Consider the following 20,187-nt stretch of genomic DNA (forward strand, 5'->3'; position numbering starts at 1 on the left):
TCGGACCGGACTACTGACGTCACGCCCCAGCCAATCGGTGGCCGGCGTCACGTTCTCGGCCCGACTCGGCTTGCTTGGAACCGCAGACGAAGACACACCTGAGAAATATCTGGTATGAGGGTATAGATACGTCAAGAACCAGAGTGAGGCCAGTCCAGTCAGGCTGAGCAGAACCCAGTAGAACGGTTCCACGAGACTACGGCTGGAACTACTCACTTACAACAAAAGAGTGACGGTAATGTACCCACAGCTGCAGCTGGCAAACACCGATCAATGAAGCTGGGAGGCTGGGAGAACCGCCAATGAAACAAGAAGCATCGAGTCTTAAATCTGATATTTTATTCAACATGAACATCAGTTGAAAATGAGGAACAGCAGAATGTCAGAAGAGTCGGGACGGGGTCACGTTTCCCACGGAAACCTCTGGTTGATCAGTCAGTCCTGAGTCAGTCCCGAGGACCTTCAGCTGGCCGGTCCTCCCTGGGAACCCAGGTCCGGGTGGTTCCTCATGTGGGCCTTGAGCCGGGTGACTCGGTGGAAGCCCTTCCCGCAGACGTGGCAGCAGTGCGGCTTGTCGGCGCCGTGCAGGCTGCTGTGCTGCTTGAGGGAGGTGTGGTCGCTGAAGCGGCGGTCGCACACGCCGCAGGCGTACGGCTTCTCGCCGGTGTGGATCCTCATGTGCCGGCTCATGTTGTGCCGGCAGTTGAAGGACTTGCCGCACTCGCTGCAGAGGAAGGGCTTCTCGCCCGTGTGCGTCCTCGTGTGCATGTCCAGGTTCTTCTGGCTGTCGAAGCACTTGCCGCACAGCCGGCAGACCTTGCCGTTGGCGTGCGTGGTCAGGTGCAGGATGAGCTCCTCCTCCGTGTCGAAGTGCGTCCCGCAGACGCCGCACGCGTCCGCCGCGTGCTGCTTGGCGTGGTTCAGCAGGGAGATGTTGGAGTGGAACGTTTTGCCGCACACCTCGCACATGGCGCGGGGCGGCTGCTTCCGGGGCGTGGCTATCGGCGGCGGCGGCTTCCCGGCGCCGGCGTCGCCCCCCACCGGCGCCTCGAGGCTCCCGTCTGCAACGTGAACCCGCAGGTGGCGCTTGAGCGTGCTGTAGTCGTTGAAGCTCCTCTGGCAGACGGAGCAGGTGTACGGCTTCTCGCCCGTGTGGATGCGCATGTGCCGCATCATGTTGTGGCGGCAGTTGAAGGACTTGCCGCACTCGCCGCAGACGAAGGGCTTCTCGCCCGTGTGCACCCGCATGTGCATCTCCAGCGAGCGGGCGCCGCCGAAGCACTTGCCGCAGACGCCGCACACCTCTCCGGACACGTGCGTCTTCAGGTGCAGCAGGAAGCCGTCCTCGTCGTCGTCGAAGCGCTGGCCGCACACGCCGCACAGGTCCCTGGGGTGCGCCGCCATGTGGTTGACCAGCGAGACGTTGGCGTGGAAGGCCTTGCCGCACACTTTGCAGGAGATCCTGGATTTGTTGTTGAGGCTCAGGTGGAACATGGACGCCGCGGTCGCCCGCCTCTTCCTCCTCTTCTTCTTCCTCTGCGGCTGGTCGTCACACGCCTCGCTCTCGAACGTCCACTCCTCGTCGCTGTTGACCCCGGGAGACGCCACGTCGCCGTCTTCGATCTCCACCTCCACCTGCTGGACGGAGGAGCCGGGCTGGGGGTCCGCGCCGCCTGCCGGGCTCGGAGAGTCGGCCTGCAGCCGGTCCAGCTTGCTCTTCACGTACGGAGGCGAGATGATGACCAGGAAGGCTTCGTTCTCCTCCCGCTCTTCTTTGGTGGTGCAGGCAGGCCCGTCTGCGTCCTGACCGGAGCTCCACTCCGACTCGCATCGCCCTTCCTTCTCCTGCCGGTCGGGGGCGTCGCTGTCCGGGACGGACAGCTGAGCTTCTTCTGTGGAGAAAAAAACCAAAGAGCACTGCTCAAATAAACAAGTCCATCTCCAGGATCACTTCACAGCTTTACAGGTTTCATTATGATGCAACAATAAAATCTAAAGAATCAGTTCATTTATCAAACTCATAAATATAGCAAGGTAAACGTTATTATGTTTTTAATTCTGAATTTCAAGAATCAATGAAAACTTTAAATGTCCAGGTGCAAAAATGTTAGTTTTTTACTGTTATTGTTGAGGTAATGGAAGACAGTCACGTGGAACACATCGGTAGACTGTGATGACCGACATTAAATTTAACATTATGATCTATCCTGAGTATAATTTGTAGGAATCTTGTCAAATCCTTAAATGTGATGATAAAACATTGAAACTTGTCTAAAATAAATCAGCAAAAAAAAGGCCGAATGTAAAAACTTACTGCTGTGAATAAGAACATATATAAAACTTCAGTCTGTCGGTCGCTTAAAGGTGCTGTAGGCAGGATTCGGCATCTCCGCCATCTTGCTTAGGGTTACCTAAGCAAGATGGTGATTTGACCCATCTTTGATGGTGATTTGAAACCCAGCACAGCCAATCCTGTCCTGTTTTCTCTGACATCACGCCCTTAGGCAAGTTAAGCCCCTCCCACAAGAATGTGCGACGAACGCCCCTCGACCAATCACGGTTAGAGCCTCAGGGGCTCTTCTGATTGGTCAAAGATACCTGGAGCTGTCGAGATTCCTTTTCAGCTCAGAACAGAGACAGATGGAAACGCTGCGCCCTCGCGGTAGTGCAGTTATGCTACACTCCTAAAGGATTATCAATGGATACTCTAACATTTAATCCAAAGAAAACACAGAAAAATTAGCACTGACTAGCAAATCCTGCCTACAGCATAGGCCTGGGCGATTACATGATCGTGATTGGTGATCGCGATTAATTTCCAGTCGATCACGGTGATCAGCTGTGAGCACATTTACTCGATCAGACATGGCAGAAATATGCGTGACCACAGCCAATCACAGTCAACTTTTTCCTGCTCAACTTCCGCCTGTAAGTTGTCCGAGAAGTAAACAGAGATGGAGCTGAAGGTGGAGCCGAGGGCAGTGAAGCAGATGAAGTCAGCCATGCCTCGGCGTTATCCTCTTAAGATGAGGCTGCTGCTGACAGGAAAGGCTGCTCCATGCCGCGCCGCTGCTAGCTCACCGCTGCGAGCTCACCGCTGCTAGCACACCGATCCGCAAGGAATCTGGTCTTTTGAATCCAGGAACTACTTGTGATACAGTTTAACTAACGATAGTTCAGTTCTTCTCTTTCACTGAAAAAACGATGCATCGCATCATTAAACATATCACCACGTCTTGCTGCCAACACTCTTCTAATAACACACAGAGAGAGCCTGCAGCGGCCTGCAGCGGCCTGCAGCGCCGTTCTTCCTCTGCGGTGTCTGTGTAAAATAAGGTTGAACATGCAAACAGCACCGCTAGTGGCATGAAGTGCAACTGCAGTCATGACGTCGTCTGTGGCCGAGGTCTGAATGAGGATCTCCCTGGGGTTATTCCAAATGTTTCAGAAACCAGAGTATTGATCTTAACACGAATATTGACTGCACGTAAACGCAGCCAGTGTCATCTTTTCAGACCACTGCACCACACGAGCAACATTCTAAGAGGAGCAAAACGATTACTTTTGTCTATTTTTTTGTATTATTGGATTTTTTGTGCTGTTACATTTTAAGTCTAATCTGTCCAATCTAGATTATTTAAATTTTGTACATTTGATGCAAGCATTAATGATGGCAGCAGCATATTTAGCATCATAAGCTGAAAATAATGTTTACATTCTAAAGCACCTTCATTATCCCCAGGCGGTTTCTTTAGTTTTTTAATCATTTATAGCAACAAAAATCCTCAGGGCTGTAAACTGTCACACTTTAACTAGCGGTCGTTCAGTTCTTCTCTTTCACTGAAAAAAGCGGTGCATTGCAAGATTGTATTATCTTGGTGCTAGATTTTTTTCCCCATTTACTGCACTGTTAAGGGAGGTTGTTCTTATATTTTTCTCTGTTTATATTATTTAATTTGCATTGCTGTTTTCTTGGTTTGTTAATAAAATGTTAAACTATTGTATAGTTCTAATTTTCAGTGCAGATGCTTTAAAACTGGTTTAAAAACAATATAACATATCATGATTATAATCGAGATCGAATGATATGAAAAAAAAAAAAATCGTGATCATTTTTTTTGCCATATCGCCCAGCCCTACTACAGCACCTTTAACTCCGTGTATAAAATAAAAACATTTCAATTTAATGAAATTAAATGGGACTTTGGTTTCTGGAGATGAGGTGTCTAATATCTGCAATGAGTTTTTTCAGATTTAAAACACTAATCTGTTTATTTATTGATGTAAAAATAGTCGCATCAGAGGAGGAGGATTAAAAGCGGGTTTATTTGTCAACTTTTCCCGTCAACCGGCTCCGGGGCAGGAAGTGGACGGAGCTCTGCGAAGCTCCGGGAGCGGGGAGAGGGCAAGCCCGGGGTCTGCGGGGGGAGGGGAGAGGGGAGAGGGGAGAGGGGAGGCCCACCCACCCGTCTGCGCTTCGGGGCTCGGGGACCGAGCGTCGGCCTGCCGCAGCCGGCGGATCTCCAGCCTGCACAGCCGCAGCTCCTCCTCGTAGCCCGCGACGCTCTTCGTCACCGCGGCCAGGATCTCCTCCGCGGCGGCGGTCAGACGCTCCCTGACCAGCAGCTGCAGCAGCTGAGCCCGGGACATGGCGAGCAGGAATTCACCAAAAAACACACCGAGGAGCTCACAAATACAACACCGACACGTGAGAGGCAGCGCGCGAGCGTCACTTCCGGTCTGACTGTAGCTGTAATACCTGTCCCGACCAGCAGAGGGCAGGAGACACCAACTTGATGAAATGTCAAACCTGAAGACTCGTAACTGGGATTTTCCCAGATGTTTACTCCCCAGCTCCTACTTCCATCTTGTGTTTTTTTTAAATAAAAGCCAAAGTGAGATTTGTGGACTTTGACATTCAATAATTTTATTGTGAAAAAGTCTCTTTATACATGTTTCTTTGAACTGTACAATCAATAATTTAAAAACAAAACAAAACGGATGAAGACCCCCCCCAACCCCCACCCCCCCAGGCGTGAGAGGACAGAGACCACAGGACCAGAAGCTGAAAGTTCAGACCAGAGGAGGATCAGGCCGAGTCAGTGTGAAGGGAGAAACTGTCCACCGGGTCCTACTTTTTCACTCCTTCAATCAATTCATGTTTTAAATTCTTTTCTTTTTTCAGGACAGATTATTTTTACTTTCGGAGATTTTTCCCAAACCTCTTCAATTCTATGAAATTCGGTGGTAGCATGACTTTAATTTCTCTGTAAATTGCACAGAAACACTCCGGTGACGCCTCTGCCTCACTTTAAATGCGATGAAATGAGGATAAATCCTTCGCTGCAAACGCATAGAAAGCAGCCAAAAAATAAAAATAAACCCCATCAATTCAGAAAAGGTGATTTTTGTGTTCACAATAAATTCAAATGAACTTTTGCAGGATCCCACCAAATATCTAATTGTCACTAAAATAACATGATCTTTAGAACATGGTGATCATCCTCTGAGGAGAGAATGAAAACAAGGTGAAACATGTAAAGCTTACAGGTGGATTCAAAAGGAGAAAAACTAACTGATGTGAGCAGCTGCAGCGTGTTTCACCGAGAGAGAAACGAACCAGAAGCATCATTATTCAGCAGGAGGATTGAAGAGGAGGAGGGCGCGCTGCATTCTTCCGGAGGACATCCAGCCCGAGTGGATAAAACTCAGCGACTCGGAAGAGTTCACGTGTTGAGACGCCTTTCTACACGAGCGGCAGGCGTTCTTCCCTCAGAGCCCGAAGGCAGCAGAGCGAGAACGCTCTGAAGTGAATTTAACGAGTCCTCAGAGGTCATCAGAGGTCACAGGTCCTCCTCACATTTCACAAGACCTGCTGCCAGGTCAGGAGTGACAATGTAAGAATGATCCCGAGACACAAATCAAACGATGGTTAACGGGAAATGATGCCGATGCAGAAAGACGTGTGGATCAAACCCGACACACCTCTTCCAGATCGTTACAGGAAGTAGATTCATCCTCTGATGAAAACAGCCCCCAATTAGACCCTCAAACCGGCTCTATTTTCAACACTCGGCTGAAAACGTCCTCCAAGCGCTGGGGAGCAGTTTAGAGGAACAGCAGAGTGAAGAGTAGGAAAGTGTTTGGGAGCTCAGCACCGGAGCTGAGAATCCTGTTTAAACCGGTTCACAGTAACTGATTACTAACCCGACAAGAGTCTCGCAGCTTCTCCAGAAGTTTCGGGGAGCTTGTTTTTGTTACAGAGCTGCTGTCTCTCTGTGACGTTAGCGTTAGCTTCAAGCTGCTGTTTGATGTGGTATTGCTCACTGAGTGACTGTTAGCATTAGCATTAGCATGGCGGACAGTCTCATGTCACTGCCGGACCAGGATGTAGACTTGACCAATAAAAACCCAAAACAAAGGCAACACGTAGAGCAGCTTCCTCCCACTACCTGGTCTGAACTCAATGAGTGAATCACACACAGTGCTGACAGCTCAGCTAATGCTAATGCTAACTTTATGATAATACATGTGATCATTTTTAAGACAGGGACTTTACCAAGTAACTAGTTACTTTTCAAAGTAAGTAGAAGTGTGATGAGGTAGTACTTTTCAGTCCTTCACACTGGTCAGGATCCCTCGCAGGCCTTCACTTGGAGATGGAATTAAACGCTGAAACGTGCCGGCTGGTTAGTGTGTTTGACTGTTAGCTTATCGGTGTTGAAGGAGGGGGGAGGGGCAGACAGTGGAGTGAAGTTCCAGGCGCTCAGTGGTTTTTAGAAGTGTGTGTGTGTGTGTGTGTGTGTGTGTGTGTGTGTGTGTGTGTGTGTGTGCGGCGTCCTCTGGGGGGCGCCACACAGCACTAGCAATAGAAAGCAGAGAGAGACAGAGTTGAGCCAGCTGGAAATCCCCTCAAACAACCTGATGACCAGGTCCCCGGTTCGAGTCTGTCCTGTGGAACCTGCATGTTCTCCCTGTGTGTGTGTGTGTGTGTGTGTGTGTGTGTGTGTGTGTGTGTGTGTGTGTGTGTGTGTGTGTGTGTGTGTGTGTGTGTGCTGGACTCCTCTCCTGTCCAGCTGGACCTGTTGGGAGGAAGGATGGACATCTGGGTTCAGGCGAAAACCATTCGTTCCCCTGCAGTCTCACCGATGAGTGGCAGCAGAGGTGGGGGTGGGGGTGGGGGTGGGGTCGTTCTCTCAAACTTCTGCTTTGAGGGGACGAAAATATGCTTGTGTGTGTGTGTGTGTGTGTGTGTGTGTGTGTGTGTGTGTGTGAGAGAGTGATTCCTGTACATGTAGTGAACACTGTCTGATATCCTGAGACGCCGTTTTAGCCCCCGCCTCCTCACGGAGTCCTTCATTCTGTCTCTCGGCAGCCCGGCCTCCACCTTTAGGAGATCTTGCAGTTGCTGCGGGTGCAGTTCTGCGGGGGGCTCTGCGGCGGCCGGATGGACTTGGAGCGCTTCAGGCTGTTTCCTTTGGAGCCTCCGGCCGGGTTGGCCAGCGAATACGAGCGTCCGTGCATCATGACGGCGTTCATGCCGTTGGCCATGGAGAAGGACTTGAGGTGGGACTTGATGGCGACGGGCAGCGGGAGCTTGTCGATGAGGTGGACCGGCGTGCACGACACGATGGCTCTGCAGCACAGGTCCTGCAGGCTGAACACTGCGGGGGAGGGGCACAGACACCAGAGAGCCATCAACACCAGGCCGCAGTACCACCTCCAGCCAGGAGGAGGAGCTGCAGCACCGCCTGGAGCCAACAAGAGGAACTGCAGTACCGCCGCCAGCCAGCAGGAGGAACTGCAGTACCGCCGCCAGCCAGCAGGAGGAGCTGCAGCACCACCTGGAGCCAACAAGAGGAACTGCAGTACCGCCTCTAGCCAGGACGAGGAGCTGCAGTACCGCCGCCAGCCAGCAGGAGGAACTGCAGTACCGCCGCCAGCCAGCAGGAGGAACTGCAGTACCGCCTCCAGCCAGCAGGAGGAGCTGCAGTACTGCCTGGAGCCAGCAGGAGGAGCTGCAGCACCGCCGCAAGCCAGCAGGCGAACTGCAGTACTGCCTGCAGCCTGCAGGAGGAGCTACAGTACCACTTTGAGCCAGCAGGAGGAGCCAAACAGTGAAATTACCATGAAAACGCAAACTGATTAAAAAGAATAGGAGATTAGAAAATCTGTTTAGAAAGCCGAGGTTCATAGAATGGATTATACAATAAAATAAAGGTGGATAAAGCTCAGAAATGTCAAGGAATTTGTGCAAAAAAATTACAAAAACAGAATATTTAGCAAACGAAGTGTAGAGCAAAGACTGAATATGTACATACATCTAATTTAGTTTTTTAATAAATTTGCAGATGATCTTATCATTATAGGGTGTTGTTTTTGTATAATTTAAAGAGAAACAAATCAGTTTTGGAATAAGGCTAGAATATAAAATATGAAGAATATAAAATATGAAGAACTGTGAATACTTCCTACGACTGACACAAAACAAAAGTGGACTACATTTTCATAGGATGAAAAAAATTCATGAACATCATTTTAAACTAAACTGAAACGATGAAGAAGGGACCAAACTTTGAGCAACCAAAAATACGACTTAAATTTTAAAGTAATGAGCCTGAAGTCGATCAAAATGAGGAAAAGTGAGTGAAAATGTCAGGCTGACGGGGTGAAAGCAGTGAATGAGTGCAGAGCAAAGCGAGCAGAGGAGGAGGAGCCGGTACCTCTGTTGGGCCTCCAGAACTTCTCCATGCCGTGCCTCATGAGCACGATGCGCGACAGCTCGGTGAACGACTCGATCACGTTGAAGTTGCACAGCGGGCTCACTTCGAAGAAGGTCATGCCGTTCTTCTCGGCGTACGCCCGGGCCTGCTCCGTGGGAACCTGCCGCTTGAACGCCAGGTGCAGCCGGTTCCCCACCAGGATCCGCGGCACGCCCGGGGCATGCTGGGAAAAAACACAGCCGGGAGGAGGGGCTGAGTGAGGTTCACCACGCTTTCAAAAGTTTCCTAAAAGGAACAGCACCCTCTGGTGGCCCGACGCGAAAACTACAGTGTTATCACCGTTTCTATTTGCGTGTAAACAGACGTCATTTTCAAACACTTTGTCTCAAACATGAAACAAAAACACAAAAATGACGTTTTGACGTGAAAGTTGGTAGAAATGTGGACTCGTGATAAAAATCTGGAATTAAAGCGACTCGTGTGGTCAGAAACACACTCAAGCCCCACTTCAGAGGAGGAGGAGCAGGAAACACACATTCCTCAGGACAGAATAAAAACACACACACACACACACACACACACACACACACACACACACACACACACACCACACACACACACACACACACACACACACACACACACACACACACACACACACACACACACACACACACACACCACACACACACAGAGCGGACATCCCTTTGGTTTCCACGTTTAGCAGGAAGGACAAAGTGGGAAACACACACACACACGCACACACAGTGTCCAGTTGTCAGAGTGATACAGTCACAGCCGCTGCTGCTGTGCTCCGGAGCGTCCTCCGCCACTCGGCCTCACCTCGTCGATCTCTCTGATCCACCTGTCGATGCCGTCGAAGGACCACCGGTTGGTGATGTCGTAGACCAGCAGGATGCCCTGCACACACACACACACACACACACACACACACACACACAGAGCAGGAAGTGAGCGGGGCTCCGGATGGCGGTCACGTGATGCGGTCGGTGTTTCTCACCTGAGCGCCGCGGGAATACGAGCGGAAGATGGTGCAGAAGCGTCCCTGTCCGGAGGTGTCCCTGAGGAGAGGGCCAGCGTTAGTGTGACTCTACGCTACGCTCCACACACACACAGACACAGACACACACACAGACACAGACACACACACACAGGCGCTTTTAAAAGCAGCTCACAAACACACAGATGAAACAATGGGAGCAGACGACAGAATGGAACAGGTGTGAGAGGATTCAGAGTCTCAGCGACCATTTCAATCCATTCATTCCCTAATTTTAATCCACAATATCCCCACATTAATCCTCAACAATAACTATATTAATCCAGTTCTTACATTAATCCACAGCAATTAAAGTTATTGAGTTGATTAAATGAGGAGGTAAGAATTCAAAGCAGTGATGATTCAGGTGATCTGGATTTAGAGATGGACGAGAGGAGAGACAGGAAGTCGACTCACCACAGCTCCAGCTTCACTCTCCGACCGTCCAGGAGAATCGTGGTGGTTTTATAGTCGATGCCTGGACACAGAGAGCAGAAAGGGGGCGGAGTCAGTACGCAGGAAGATGAGTCTCATCCCCATTCAGAGACATGTCTCCGTCCTGACGGTGAGAAATTGCCGCCACAGAGCTTTAGCGGTGGTCTGAAGCGCCGTCATGACAGCAGAGATCGGATTTCACCGGGCTAACCGGTCAGCGCCGCGGGCTAACAGACCTGCCGCTCATTGTTGAGCACGTCGTCTAAAAAAAACCTGTCTGACTGCTCCACCTGTCGCTCCACGTCCGGACAGGCTTCCCGCCGGAGGCCAAACCTCCACCGCCTCCAGTTTATCTCTACACTCTACAGGCCGGCAGGTCTGCAGCTCTCTGAGCCTTTCATGGATGATCCTGTTCAAATGAATGAGTGAGGCTGAACAGGCGAGTCCAGCACATCCTCAGCTCCAGTCGGTATTCTGATCTGCAGCATGTTCTATTAAAAAAAAAAAAAAAAAAAAACAGCCAACAGCACCCACTAGTGGCCAACATGTTCGCTACATTGTTTTCAGTGTCTCTGTTGAAATGTGGAGCCACACCAGCAGCCTCCTCCGATTCCCCGACAGCGAGCCGAAAGCCGCCGCCGAGCTGAAGCGCTGAGCTCAGGACGGCCTAATTGAACTGGAGAGAGGGGCGCTCGGCTTCAGAGAATCAATGAGCTGCTCGCTCGTCTTCACTGACAAACTGCTGCTTCTATTCCGGGAGCCGGTTTGTTCTCTCGACGCCCCGTCGAGCTTCAAACGCTCCGCTTCGTATCAGACGAGAGGCGCTGAAGTGGCGCCGCGGTCCAGTTTATTCCTGCTGTTTAGATTATTTATAGAATGAATCCATTAAAAAAATCATCTCATTAATCGGGGGCTTTGTAGATCAATCACACTGGATACTGAAACAAAAACATTTTTCCAGTTGAATCTACGCCTCTCGATTCACACTCAGGCTGTTGGATGACCAAGCCTGCCAAGTCGGGCCAGTTCTGTCCCCTGAACCGCACCTTTGAAACTCCTGGTCTAATTGAGTCAATTCGAAATGAAGACTCATTACTGCCACCTAAAGCCCAGAGGAGGCGTTACCGCCAGCTCACATTCTGCACCTTTATAAAAGTGAGAAGAGTTTCCAGCAGGCGAGCTGGCCGCCGCCGCCGCCGCCGCCTCATCCCCGAGCTGGACTGCCTCCAGCGGCTCCCGGCGTGAGGGAACAATGGAGCGCCGTGCCCGCTGGCCCCGGGGGAATACTCCATTGTTTGCGTGCGCCGAGTGACAGCAGACTGAAGCGGCTCGCTCGCTCGCGTGGCAGACGCAGAGAGAGAAAGTGTCTTTTCAAGCTGCCTTTCTTCGCTTTAATTGGATTTTATCTGGCGGCTGCTGTCCGCCGAACCGCTCGTCACAATGTGGGAAATTAATCCTGATAATCCTCCGAGAGTTTATTAAAACGCCGACAGATTGACTGTGAGTCTGCAGATAAATCAAACTGTGGAAGATTCTGTCCGCGACGCGATGCAGACTAATTACTGTGCTACAGTCCTGAGCAGGAACACGAGGACTTCGTTTACCGGACGGCTGATGACACGACGGCGTTTCAGCAAAGTTTCCCGTTCACACGACAACGTTTTGAAAACCACGTCTGTTCACACAACAACGGCAGAAACGCTGAAAATGATGCCGTTAGCATGTCGGGCCACGAGCCGACGCTGCTGTTCCTGAAACCGCAGAGACGGAGACGTTTTCTAAAAGTTGTGTTTTCAGTGGCGCTGAGCACCGCTGTCGTGCCAACAGACACCTGGGAAGTTTTTCACGGAACATGTGAAGAGGGTCTGTCCTCACACCCGACCAGGTGCTGCGGGACCTTCCTGCTCGGAGTGTTTACGGCCGTGTGGAGAGCGTTCGGCGAGCAACCGCAGACTAAAGAGTGCTGGAAGGTGGAACGAGTCGATAACGTCCAATCCCAGCCTGAGGATGGCGTTATCCAATCAACGTCTGCTCCCCGGTTCTGATATTCTCCTTCTGAAATATTCAGGGTCCTGGATCTGCCCCCCCCCCCCACTCCCACACACCACCACACACACACCACCCTCTCTTGCCGGAGGGATAGGAATCAATATCAGAGCTTGTGTGGACAGAAACATGCTGCCGTTCCATATTTAATGAAGACGTTTGAAGGCTTTGATCTGCCTCCATCAGCCGGGACGCCGTCCTCGTTCTGAGGCTGTTCAGGAGCTCGAGTCTTTTGGCACAGCGGTTCTACATGCAAACACAGCTTCCTGTTGGACGGGTGACCCGGTGACGACGGCGGGTTCCGGACCGCAGGTGAAGCAACCGGGCGCTGGACGTCGTCTCCTCCGCCGACGGGCCGGGCTCCCCGGTCTGCACTGCACTCCGGATCGTCTTCATGTTCAGAGAGTGTTTTCCATCTGATTCTCTCCAACAGGCCCTCGGAGAACCCGGAGGAGGGTCGCTCTCTGCCAGACGCCGAGAGGCAGCGCGGAGCGATTGGAAAACGGGTCATTCTGCTGACTGATGTATTTTTCATGAACTGAAGGGAGGAGACGCAAAGCTTCAAACCAGAGAAGGAAAGAGACGCTCGGGGAATCAAACGCGGCAGAAGACATCTGAAGGTTTTCATTTTCAAGCCGTAATTCCTCTGTTAGCATCAACAGTCGTCATGGAGACACCTGGGTCCTGCTAGACGTGGTTCCTACGCTTCTGGATTGGGTTTCATGCGAGTTAGAGCTGGATCACCGATTCATACTCATCAGGTCAACAGATCAGGAGCTTCACTGCCTCAAAGTCCCGCCCACTCCGGAGATGTGTGTGTTTAGAGTTTAGTGTGTAAAGTGTTGGTGACAAGCTCGCAAAATGCAAAAACAGCATGTTTTCACTTGAACCGTCTGTTCTGATCTCACGCAGCCTGAACGAGAGGCGCTGCTCTCCTCCATGTTTTCCCCGGCGGACCGTCCGATCAGCCGGTTCCAGCTGCAGGGACGCCGCCGCTGTGACGCTCCTCTGACTGACCGTCGCCCGGCCTCTGTTTACATGTGAAACAAGAAGCTCGTTGCCAAAATAAAAACCCTGCCTCGTGCAAATATCAGCGTGAAGCGTGGTCGACCTGAAACTCCGCAGAACGCCCCGTCAGTGTGACGACGCGCTGAGAAGACGAGCTGACAGAACAGGCTCACCTGAAATATCTACACACACGTCCGCTGCTTTTTAATAAACCCGGTGTGTTGAGAGTTATGTCAGTTTCTTTACCCAGTAGCGTGTGTGTACTATTTCACCATGGTGCTTTGACGGAACGAGCTAACAGCACAGCTCAATCTGATTTTAAGGTATTTCCAATACGTGCGATTATTCATGAAGGACATTGATGCACTGATAATGTAAAAACTGACTCCTGATTTAACTGTGTGAGCGCAGTGATCCACCATATTAATGAGTAAATAAGATAATTTCACTGCAGAAAGGAGGAGATCACCTGAAAACAGACAGAAAACCAGGAGAAAGAACTGATTGGGGCAAAAAAAAAAAATTCAAAAATACGATCAAATATAAACTTAATATCCATTAGAAAAAGTTTTGTATTGGTTGAAATTAGTTTTATTCTCTCTCACACACACACACACACACACACACACACACACACACACACACACACACACACACACACACACACACACACACACACACACACACACAGTGTTATTCCAGCCCGTGCTGCTGAATGAAGGCAGCTCATTGTTGACGCCGGCAGAGCCAGAACCTTCAGGACTGTTTGAGACGAGCCAGCCTGACAGCAGCCTCACAAAGTCCAGTTTACACGTTACCAAATGTTTTAATGTGCCGACTGGGCCGAACGGATGAGTACGGGAGCTCTGGAGGGACAAATCTATCTATTTCCCTTCTGTGGATAAGGTGGAATCAACAGATAAATCAATGGATCATGCCGCTCTCACTCAGTATACTGAACCTTATGCCAGCTGTTTAACGCTCACAGCAGTTTGTTTTTGGTCTGAAAATAGAGAACAATGGTGAGCACGGCCGTCACATGTGGAGGTATTTATGGCTTCACACTGAGGACGGAGATAAGGCTGTTTGTTCATTCTGTAAAAAGCTGTTGTCTCACTCTTCGGTGGCAACAAACCTCCAGAAATCAGGAATTTATCTGTGTTTGGCTCCAAGCTTTGTGTTTTATGTTCCAGATTCCGCCGCACAGGTTTATTAATCCCAGAACGAGCTGGTCCAGGTTCAAATCCATGACCTCTTCACGATGAGAGCTAACCACTATTCCAGCACCATTCAAACAGCATCATGGGAAAAAAAAAAAGAGGAAAAAACCTGTCATTTCAAGACAAACTCGAGCTGTAGAGACAGACAGGACTCAAAAACACAGATCTAGGCAGTGAAGTACACTCAGATCAAACCTGGAAGAGACACACTGATGCTCCAAGAACTGGTAAACAAAGCATCTGTTGACCTCTGACCTCCAATGCATGATGACAGGAGCTGAAGTTCAAGACACTCTTACTTCACTGTATTTAAAGTATCCCGTTTCATTATCTACCATTCCTGCTTTTCCCACGTGAAATCCCCCCTGCAGGTCGGCTCCTATGATTAACACCCCCAGTTTAGAGTCAAACATCATTATAAATCCAGAAATCTTTCATCAGTATTAATTACTATGGAAAATGATATGAGGAGACAGTGGATTCCACTCACCGCTGCTGTAAGCGTACGGGGACTCGGCCGATCCGTCCTGCAGGCTGTCCAGGATCTCCCCCTTGCCCACGTCGCTGTCTCCCACCAGCAGGAACTTCAGCAGGTAGTCGTAGCTTTTCACGGGGCTGCCCTGACTCCCCATCTCCACTCACATCCGCACCCAGCAGGGGGGCGTGGGACGATGCTGAGGCTGGGGAGGCGTGGGATGATGCCGAGGAGGCTGAGGAGGCTGAGGATGGTGAGGAGGCTGGGGATGCTGGGGAGACTGGGGATGCTGAGGAGGCTGAGGATGGTGAGGAGGCTGGGGATGCTGGGGAGGCGTGCACCAGGTGACCAACCTGCAGCTCTGTCTCTGTGGGAGTGAGTGTGTCCTCACGCTGGACCCAACATGCACTCACTGCTGAAGTCTGTGTCTCACCGAAATGTGTGCAAGCAGCTAATTTTCAGTCCTGCTCCACAAACAACGTGGCTGCCAAAAAATGTGCTTCTGGGAAGAAAAACATTCTTATTGCTGAAGATAAGAGGAATAATTGTTTGGTTCGAGATGGAAAAAATGACCGAGCCCAAACACAGGCTGAACCTACTTATTTCCAACCTTATACACACTCAATATAAAATAAGTGAGCACTCCAGGAGAGCTGTAGCTTATTTACAATGGCTCTAATTTCCCCTCTGACCAGTAAAAAACACACATTCCTCAATTAATGTCACTAATTTTCCAATTTTAGTGACAATAAAGTAATAAAACTGGGAGAAAAATACGTTAACGGGACGTAAACAAGCAAAGAAATTGTAATTACAACCAGCTGATTATTTGTTCCAAAACAATCCCTTATAATAGGAATATTCACATTAAGTTGAGCTTGAATAATCACATGAAGGTGTTTGAGGGGAACATGCTGGTTGATGCCACTTCTCTAACCTCTCAGCAGGTCTCTGAGTGACCAATATCCACAGACGTGAACCTGAAGCAGCTGCTTACTGATATCTGTGGAGATAAATATTCACAAAGGTGAAGCAGCTGCTTTGTTTTTCCTCCATGTAGGAGAAAAAGCTCAGAGGCTAACTTAGCTTCATGAGCTGCTTTCCCTGCTACTGACGCAGCGTACGTCAGATAATTAATATTTAAACACCGCCACCACGCAATATTTACAGGCAAAAACAAATCCCGCACAGGTTTTGAGAGTCAAAAGAGTGAATAAAAGAAGCAGAGCGGCGTTATTTCACACAGAGCTAACAGCTAATTTAGCTTAGCCCAACTTCCACCGCCGTCCCTGTGAATTCAGGCCCGCGTTCAGCCTCCTCGGACGGACTCGGGGGAGCTGTCACTGGGCTGGGAAGGAGTCCGGATAATCCTCCAGAGGCTTAACGTCCAGTCCGAATCGGTGCGGGTATCCTCAGTCCGCGGCGCCTCCATGTCGCTCCATTAGCGGCGGCTCGGCTCGTCTCGGCTCAGCTCGGAGGCGGAGGCGGTGTCTCCTCCGCTGCCACTCGGCAACACTGAGGCGGACGGACCCGCCGGGAGCCAAACCCCTCCCTCTGGCCCCGCCTCCGACACGGAAACCCCGCCCACTCCAGCACGCACACGGGTTGTGATTGGCTGCAGCCGCACGTCCGTCACAGCCTGCTGTCAACAAGGCGCAGATGGCGAGGAGGAAAATGTGGACAACAAAGATGATTCACATCTCTGAGCATGTACTCAGAACAAAGAGGCTCCATCACGGATTAAACGTGAGAGCAGAGGACACAGCGGCACCGGAGCCGAGCGGCCAGGACCGGGGGTCCAGACAGCCAGGGGTCAGGGACTGCACACCCAGAGAGAAGGACATCAAACTGCTGAAAACACACGAAAACAGGCCCACAATGACCACAAAGAGGCAACAAAACATCCAAAAATCACATGGAAAATAGCTAAAGAGGGAAATGATGACTGTAAAACGATTTTAAACGTTAAGATAAGATGCAAACGGACAAAAAAAAGAAGGGCAAGGAAGAAAAAAATAACTATAATGAGATGCATCATTACTACAAAGAGACACACAATGCCTCCAGATGGTTAAATAATCTATTAAAATGACACACAGAGCAATCACAATGTGAACCAATATAACTTCAAATGTCTATGAAGATACATAAAGAATCCAAGTGTGACACTATAAACCAAGTTATAACACAAAATGAGGACAAAGAACCCAAATGTTAACAAAGACATGCAGAAAATCAACCATCAAGCAAACTGAGACACAAGACAACTGTTTGATGGGTTAAAAATGTGACAAAAAGATCACAATATGATGGAACACACACCATGATTGAAAAAAATGGATGGAGAATGATCTGAAAAAGACTTCAGTGGTATCAGGATTACAACACGCTAATGTGAGAGAGAAGATCTAAACAGCAAGAAGTTCCAACATTTCTCCACAAACATCAGCAAAACAGAATAAGAACAAACCAGGTGACAAGATACCAAAAACATCTAAATGAGACAAAAAAAGAACAAAATCAAATGCAAAGCCATACACACAAAGACAAAATTAGAGGGAATGGAACCGAAACGGTGAAAAGCATTCCAAATATTACAAGTACACCTAAAAAAAGATCAAATATTCGTCTACAAACATCTGTGAAAATGTGAAAAGAGAACGAAGAAAACCAAAAAGGATATGAACTAATAAGAATGGAGGAATCCAAAAACATCATCAAAGAATATAACTTACACAAAAAGACAAAAGAACAACAGATTTCACAAAAAAAACCCTGAAAAGATGAAGAATAACTCCACAGAAATACAACATGACACTTTCACTGTTCTTTTCCGTTTTGAATCTGTTTCCTCTGCTTTCTCCACTTTGAGCTTCTTTCACATCATCTTATGCAGTTTTCATATTTCTCCTCATTTTATGTTTCCTGCCACAGTTCTTTTCTTCTTTCGACCTATTTTCAGGTTTCACGTTGTTTTTCTGTGAGATTTCATTTTTGTTTTCATGCATTCATTGTGTGATTGTCAGTTTATGTCTCATTCAGTGTCTCTCATCCACTTGCTCCTCTCCTTCCTCCTCCTCCTCCTCACTCTTCCTCCTTCTCCTCCTCCTCCTCCTCCTCACTCTTCTTCCTGCTCCTCTTCCTTCCTTCACATCAGTGATTTCTGAATATTTTCCCTCCAAGTTTCTCTTGCCGCTGTTACACAACCTCAGTGTTATTATGGGATGTGCATTCGTGGGCTGACACTGTGTGTGTGTGTGTGTGTGTGTGTGGTTCAGATCTGTTTTGAAACATTCTGAGTCATGGCTCCCTACTGAAGAGCGACTCCTACACACACACACACACACACACACACACACACACACACACACACACACACACACACAACAAAAACACATTTTTCAAGGTTTGAATCATGAAATGATCATTTTTTTGAAAATATATGTTTAAGATATTTTACACAAAGTCAGTTTCTTGTTGAGTTCTTATCAAAAAAATGTTTTTAAAGATTTTTGGTAACAATTCCTGTTTTTACAAGTTACTTTTAGATTTAAAAAATGTGTTTGTGTCACAACTAAAAAAAATGTTAAATTTCACAGAATTTTTTTGTAATTTATATAAACACTGAATTCTAATAATTGACAAAAATAAAATCAACTGCTGATAAGAAACAAGTTTTATTAAAAAAAAAAATTCTTGTGTCTTTGAGCTCAAATCAAACTTTCTTTGTTAGTTTCTGGTGAGAAATGGTTTACTCAAGAGTTTTGATTTTTTTTTTTTTTCCGGTCAGCTAAAAATCTTTTAAACATGAACAAAAGGTTTCTACTGAAAACTGTTAAAGAAAGAAAACACTGAAACAATCAAAGATTCAAGTGTTTATTTCATTAAAGATCAAATCAAGTAAAGAAACATCACAGCTGTAACAGAAGACTAAATGAAAGTAAAGTTACAAAAGACACAAGATGTGGAGACAAAATTCACATTAAAGAGGCAAATTAAGACTTAAAAAGTTTTTAAAAAATTACTGGAACTTTTTCAATGAATTCACATTTATTTCATGAAAAAAAATCATCTGGTGAGTTTGAACCAAACTGTTTCCTGCAATGTGAAAAAATAAGGATATAAATATTTTAGGAACAAAAGCAACATTTCATCTGAGGAATTCTGAGAAGTTTTCACAGAACATTAAAACCAGGTGATTTTTGGAAGTAAAACAAATGAAAAAGTAAATGAAACAATATCCAGTGGAAAATGCCAGATCTTTTTTTCTATTTTGAATAGAAACTCATCCAGAAAGTAGACAAAGGGAATAAAAATAAAAACAAATAAAGGCAAAAGATTTGAGGAAAACACACAATTTGGGTTGAAAAAAAAAGAATGTTTGAAAATCGAGACAATTTTCAAACATTACAATTTTATTTAAAAGAAAAAAAAACAATTTTTTTAATTAAGAAGAATGCTGATTTTGTTAAGAAACCAAATGCATAAAAATGTTTTTGAAATGGAAACATTTCCAAGGATCAGATACTTCATAAGGATAAACTTAATAATTGTCTGTATTTTGACTTTATTTCATTCGAAATAAATGTAATTTTTCCCCAAAGTACAGGAAAAAAGCTTCATGTGTGTTTTTCTCTAAATTTGTCCCAAAGACAGAAACACTGATGATCTTTCTCTTGCTGTAACTCCTCCTCCAAACAAATAACAACTCCGATAAAACTCCTAATAACAAAAATGTAAAGTTTTGTTTTGTGTGGAGTGTAAAATAAAACGTTCCTCACAGAGTCAGTGCAGTCAGTCCATTTTCAATACTTTCATTTACTTCATCACGTCTTTAAAGAATTTTGGTCCCTTTCTGTAGTTTTGAAGAGTTTTAAAGAATCAACGTCAGAGAGTAAAACACTACGTTTTCTCGAAAATTACCACTTTTTTAAAAAGAGGTGAAATACACTATTCTCATTTTTTTTATAAAATCAAAGGTGTTTCACAGGTTATAGTAGTACAATTTTCCCCTCAAATCTTTAAATGTATTATTTCAATTTATTTTTCTCATTATTTATTTTTCTGTAATCTGAAATTAAGTTAAATTTTTTCCCCTAAAATGTGTATTTATTTCTGAATATTGCTTTTTTCCAAAACTTCTAAATATTTACATATTTTCCTGATAAACATCTCCATACATTTTTAGAGTTTTTTATTTTTATATTTTTTATAATCATC

At 47.3% G+C, this 20,187-nt stretch overlaps 2 protein-coding genes across 2 annotated transcripts; both read right to left on the reverse strand.

The window, feature by feature from the left end:
• Positions 1 to 328: 328 nt before the first annotated feature.
• Positions 329 to 4,730, reverse strand: LOC115387042 (zinc finger protein OZF-like). Its single transcript, XM_030089570.1, has 2 exons — positions 4,467 to 4,730; positions 329 to 1,892 (listed from the first exon to the last, which is right to left on the reverse strand). The coding sequence occupies exons 1-2, from the start codon at positions 4,648 to 4,650 to the stop codon at positions 463 to 465; spliced, it is 1,614 nt and encodes a 537-aa protein (XP_029945430.1). The 5' UTR covers positions 4,651 to 4,730; the 3' UTR covers positions 329 to 462.
• Positions 4,731 to 4,995: 265 nt separating this feature from the next.
• Positions 4,996 to 16,464, reverse strand: rab40c (RAB40c, member RAS oncogene family). Its single transcript, XM_030089615.1, has 6 exons — positions 14,983 to 16,464; positions 10,201 to 10,261; positions 9,745 to 9,805; positions 9,567 to 9,644; positions 8,724 to 8,946; positions 4,996 to 7,664 (listed from the first exon to the last, which is right to left on the reverse strand). Exons 1-6 carry the CDS (start codon positions 15,122 to 15,124, stop codon positions 7,390 to 7,392), a joined length of 840 nt encoding a protein of 279 aa, XP_029945475.1. The 5' UTR covers positions 15,125 to 16,464; the 3' UTR covers positions 4,996 to 7,389.
• Between the last annotated feature and the right edge of the window lie 3,723 nt (positions 16,465 to 20,187).

Source organism: Salarias fasciatus, chromosome 4 (genome assembly GCF_902148845.1).
Source record: "Salarias fasciatus chromosome 4, fSalaFa1.1, whole genome shotgun sequence".
NCBI lineage: Eukaryota > Metazoa > Chordata > Actinopteri > Blenniiformes > Blenniidae > Salarias > Salarias fasciatus.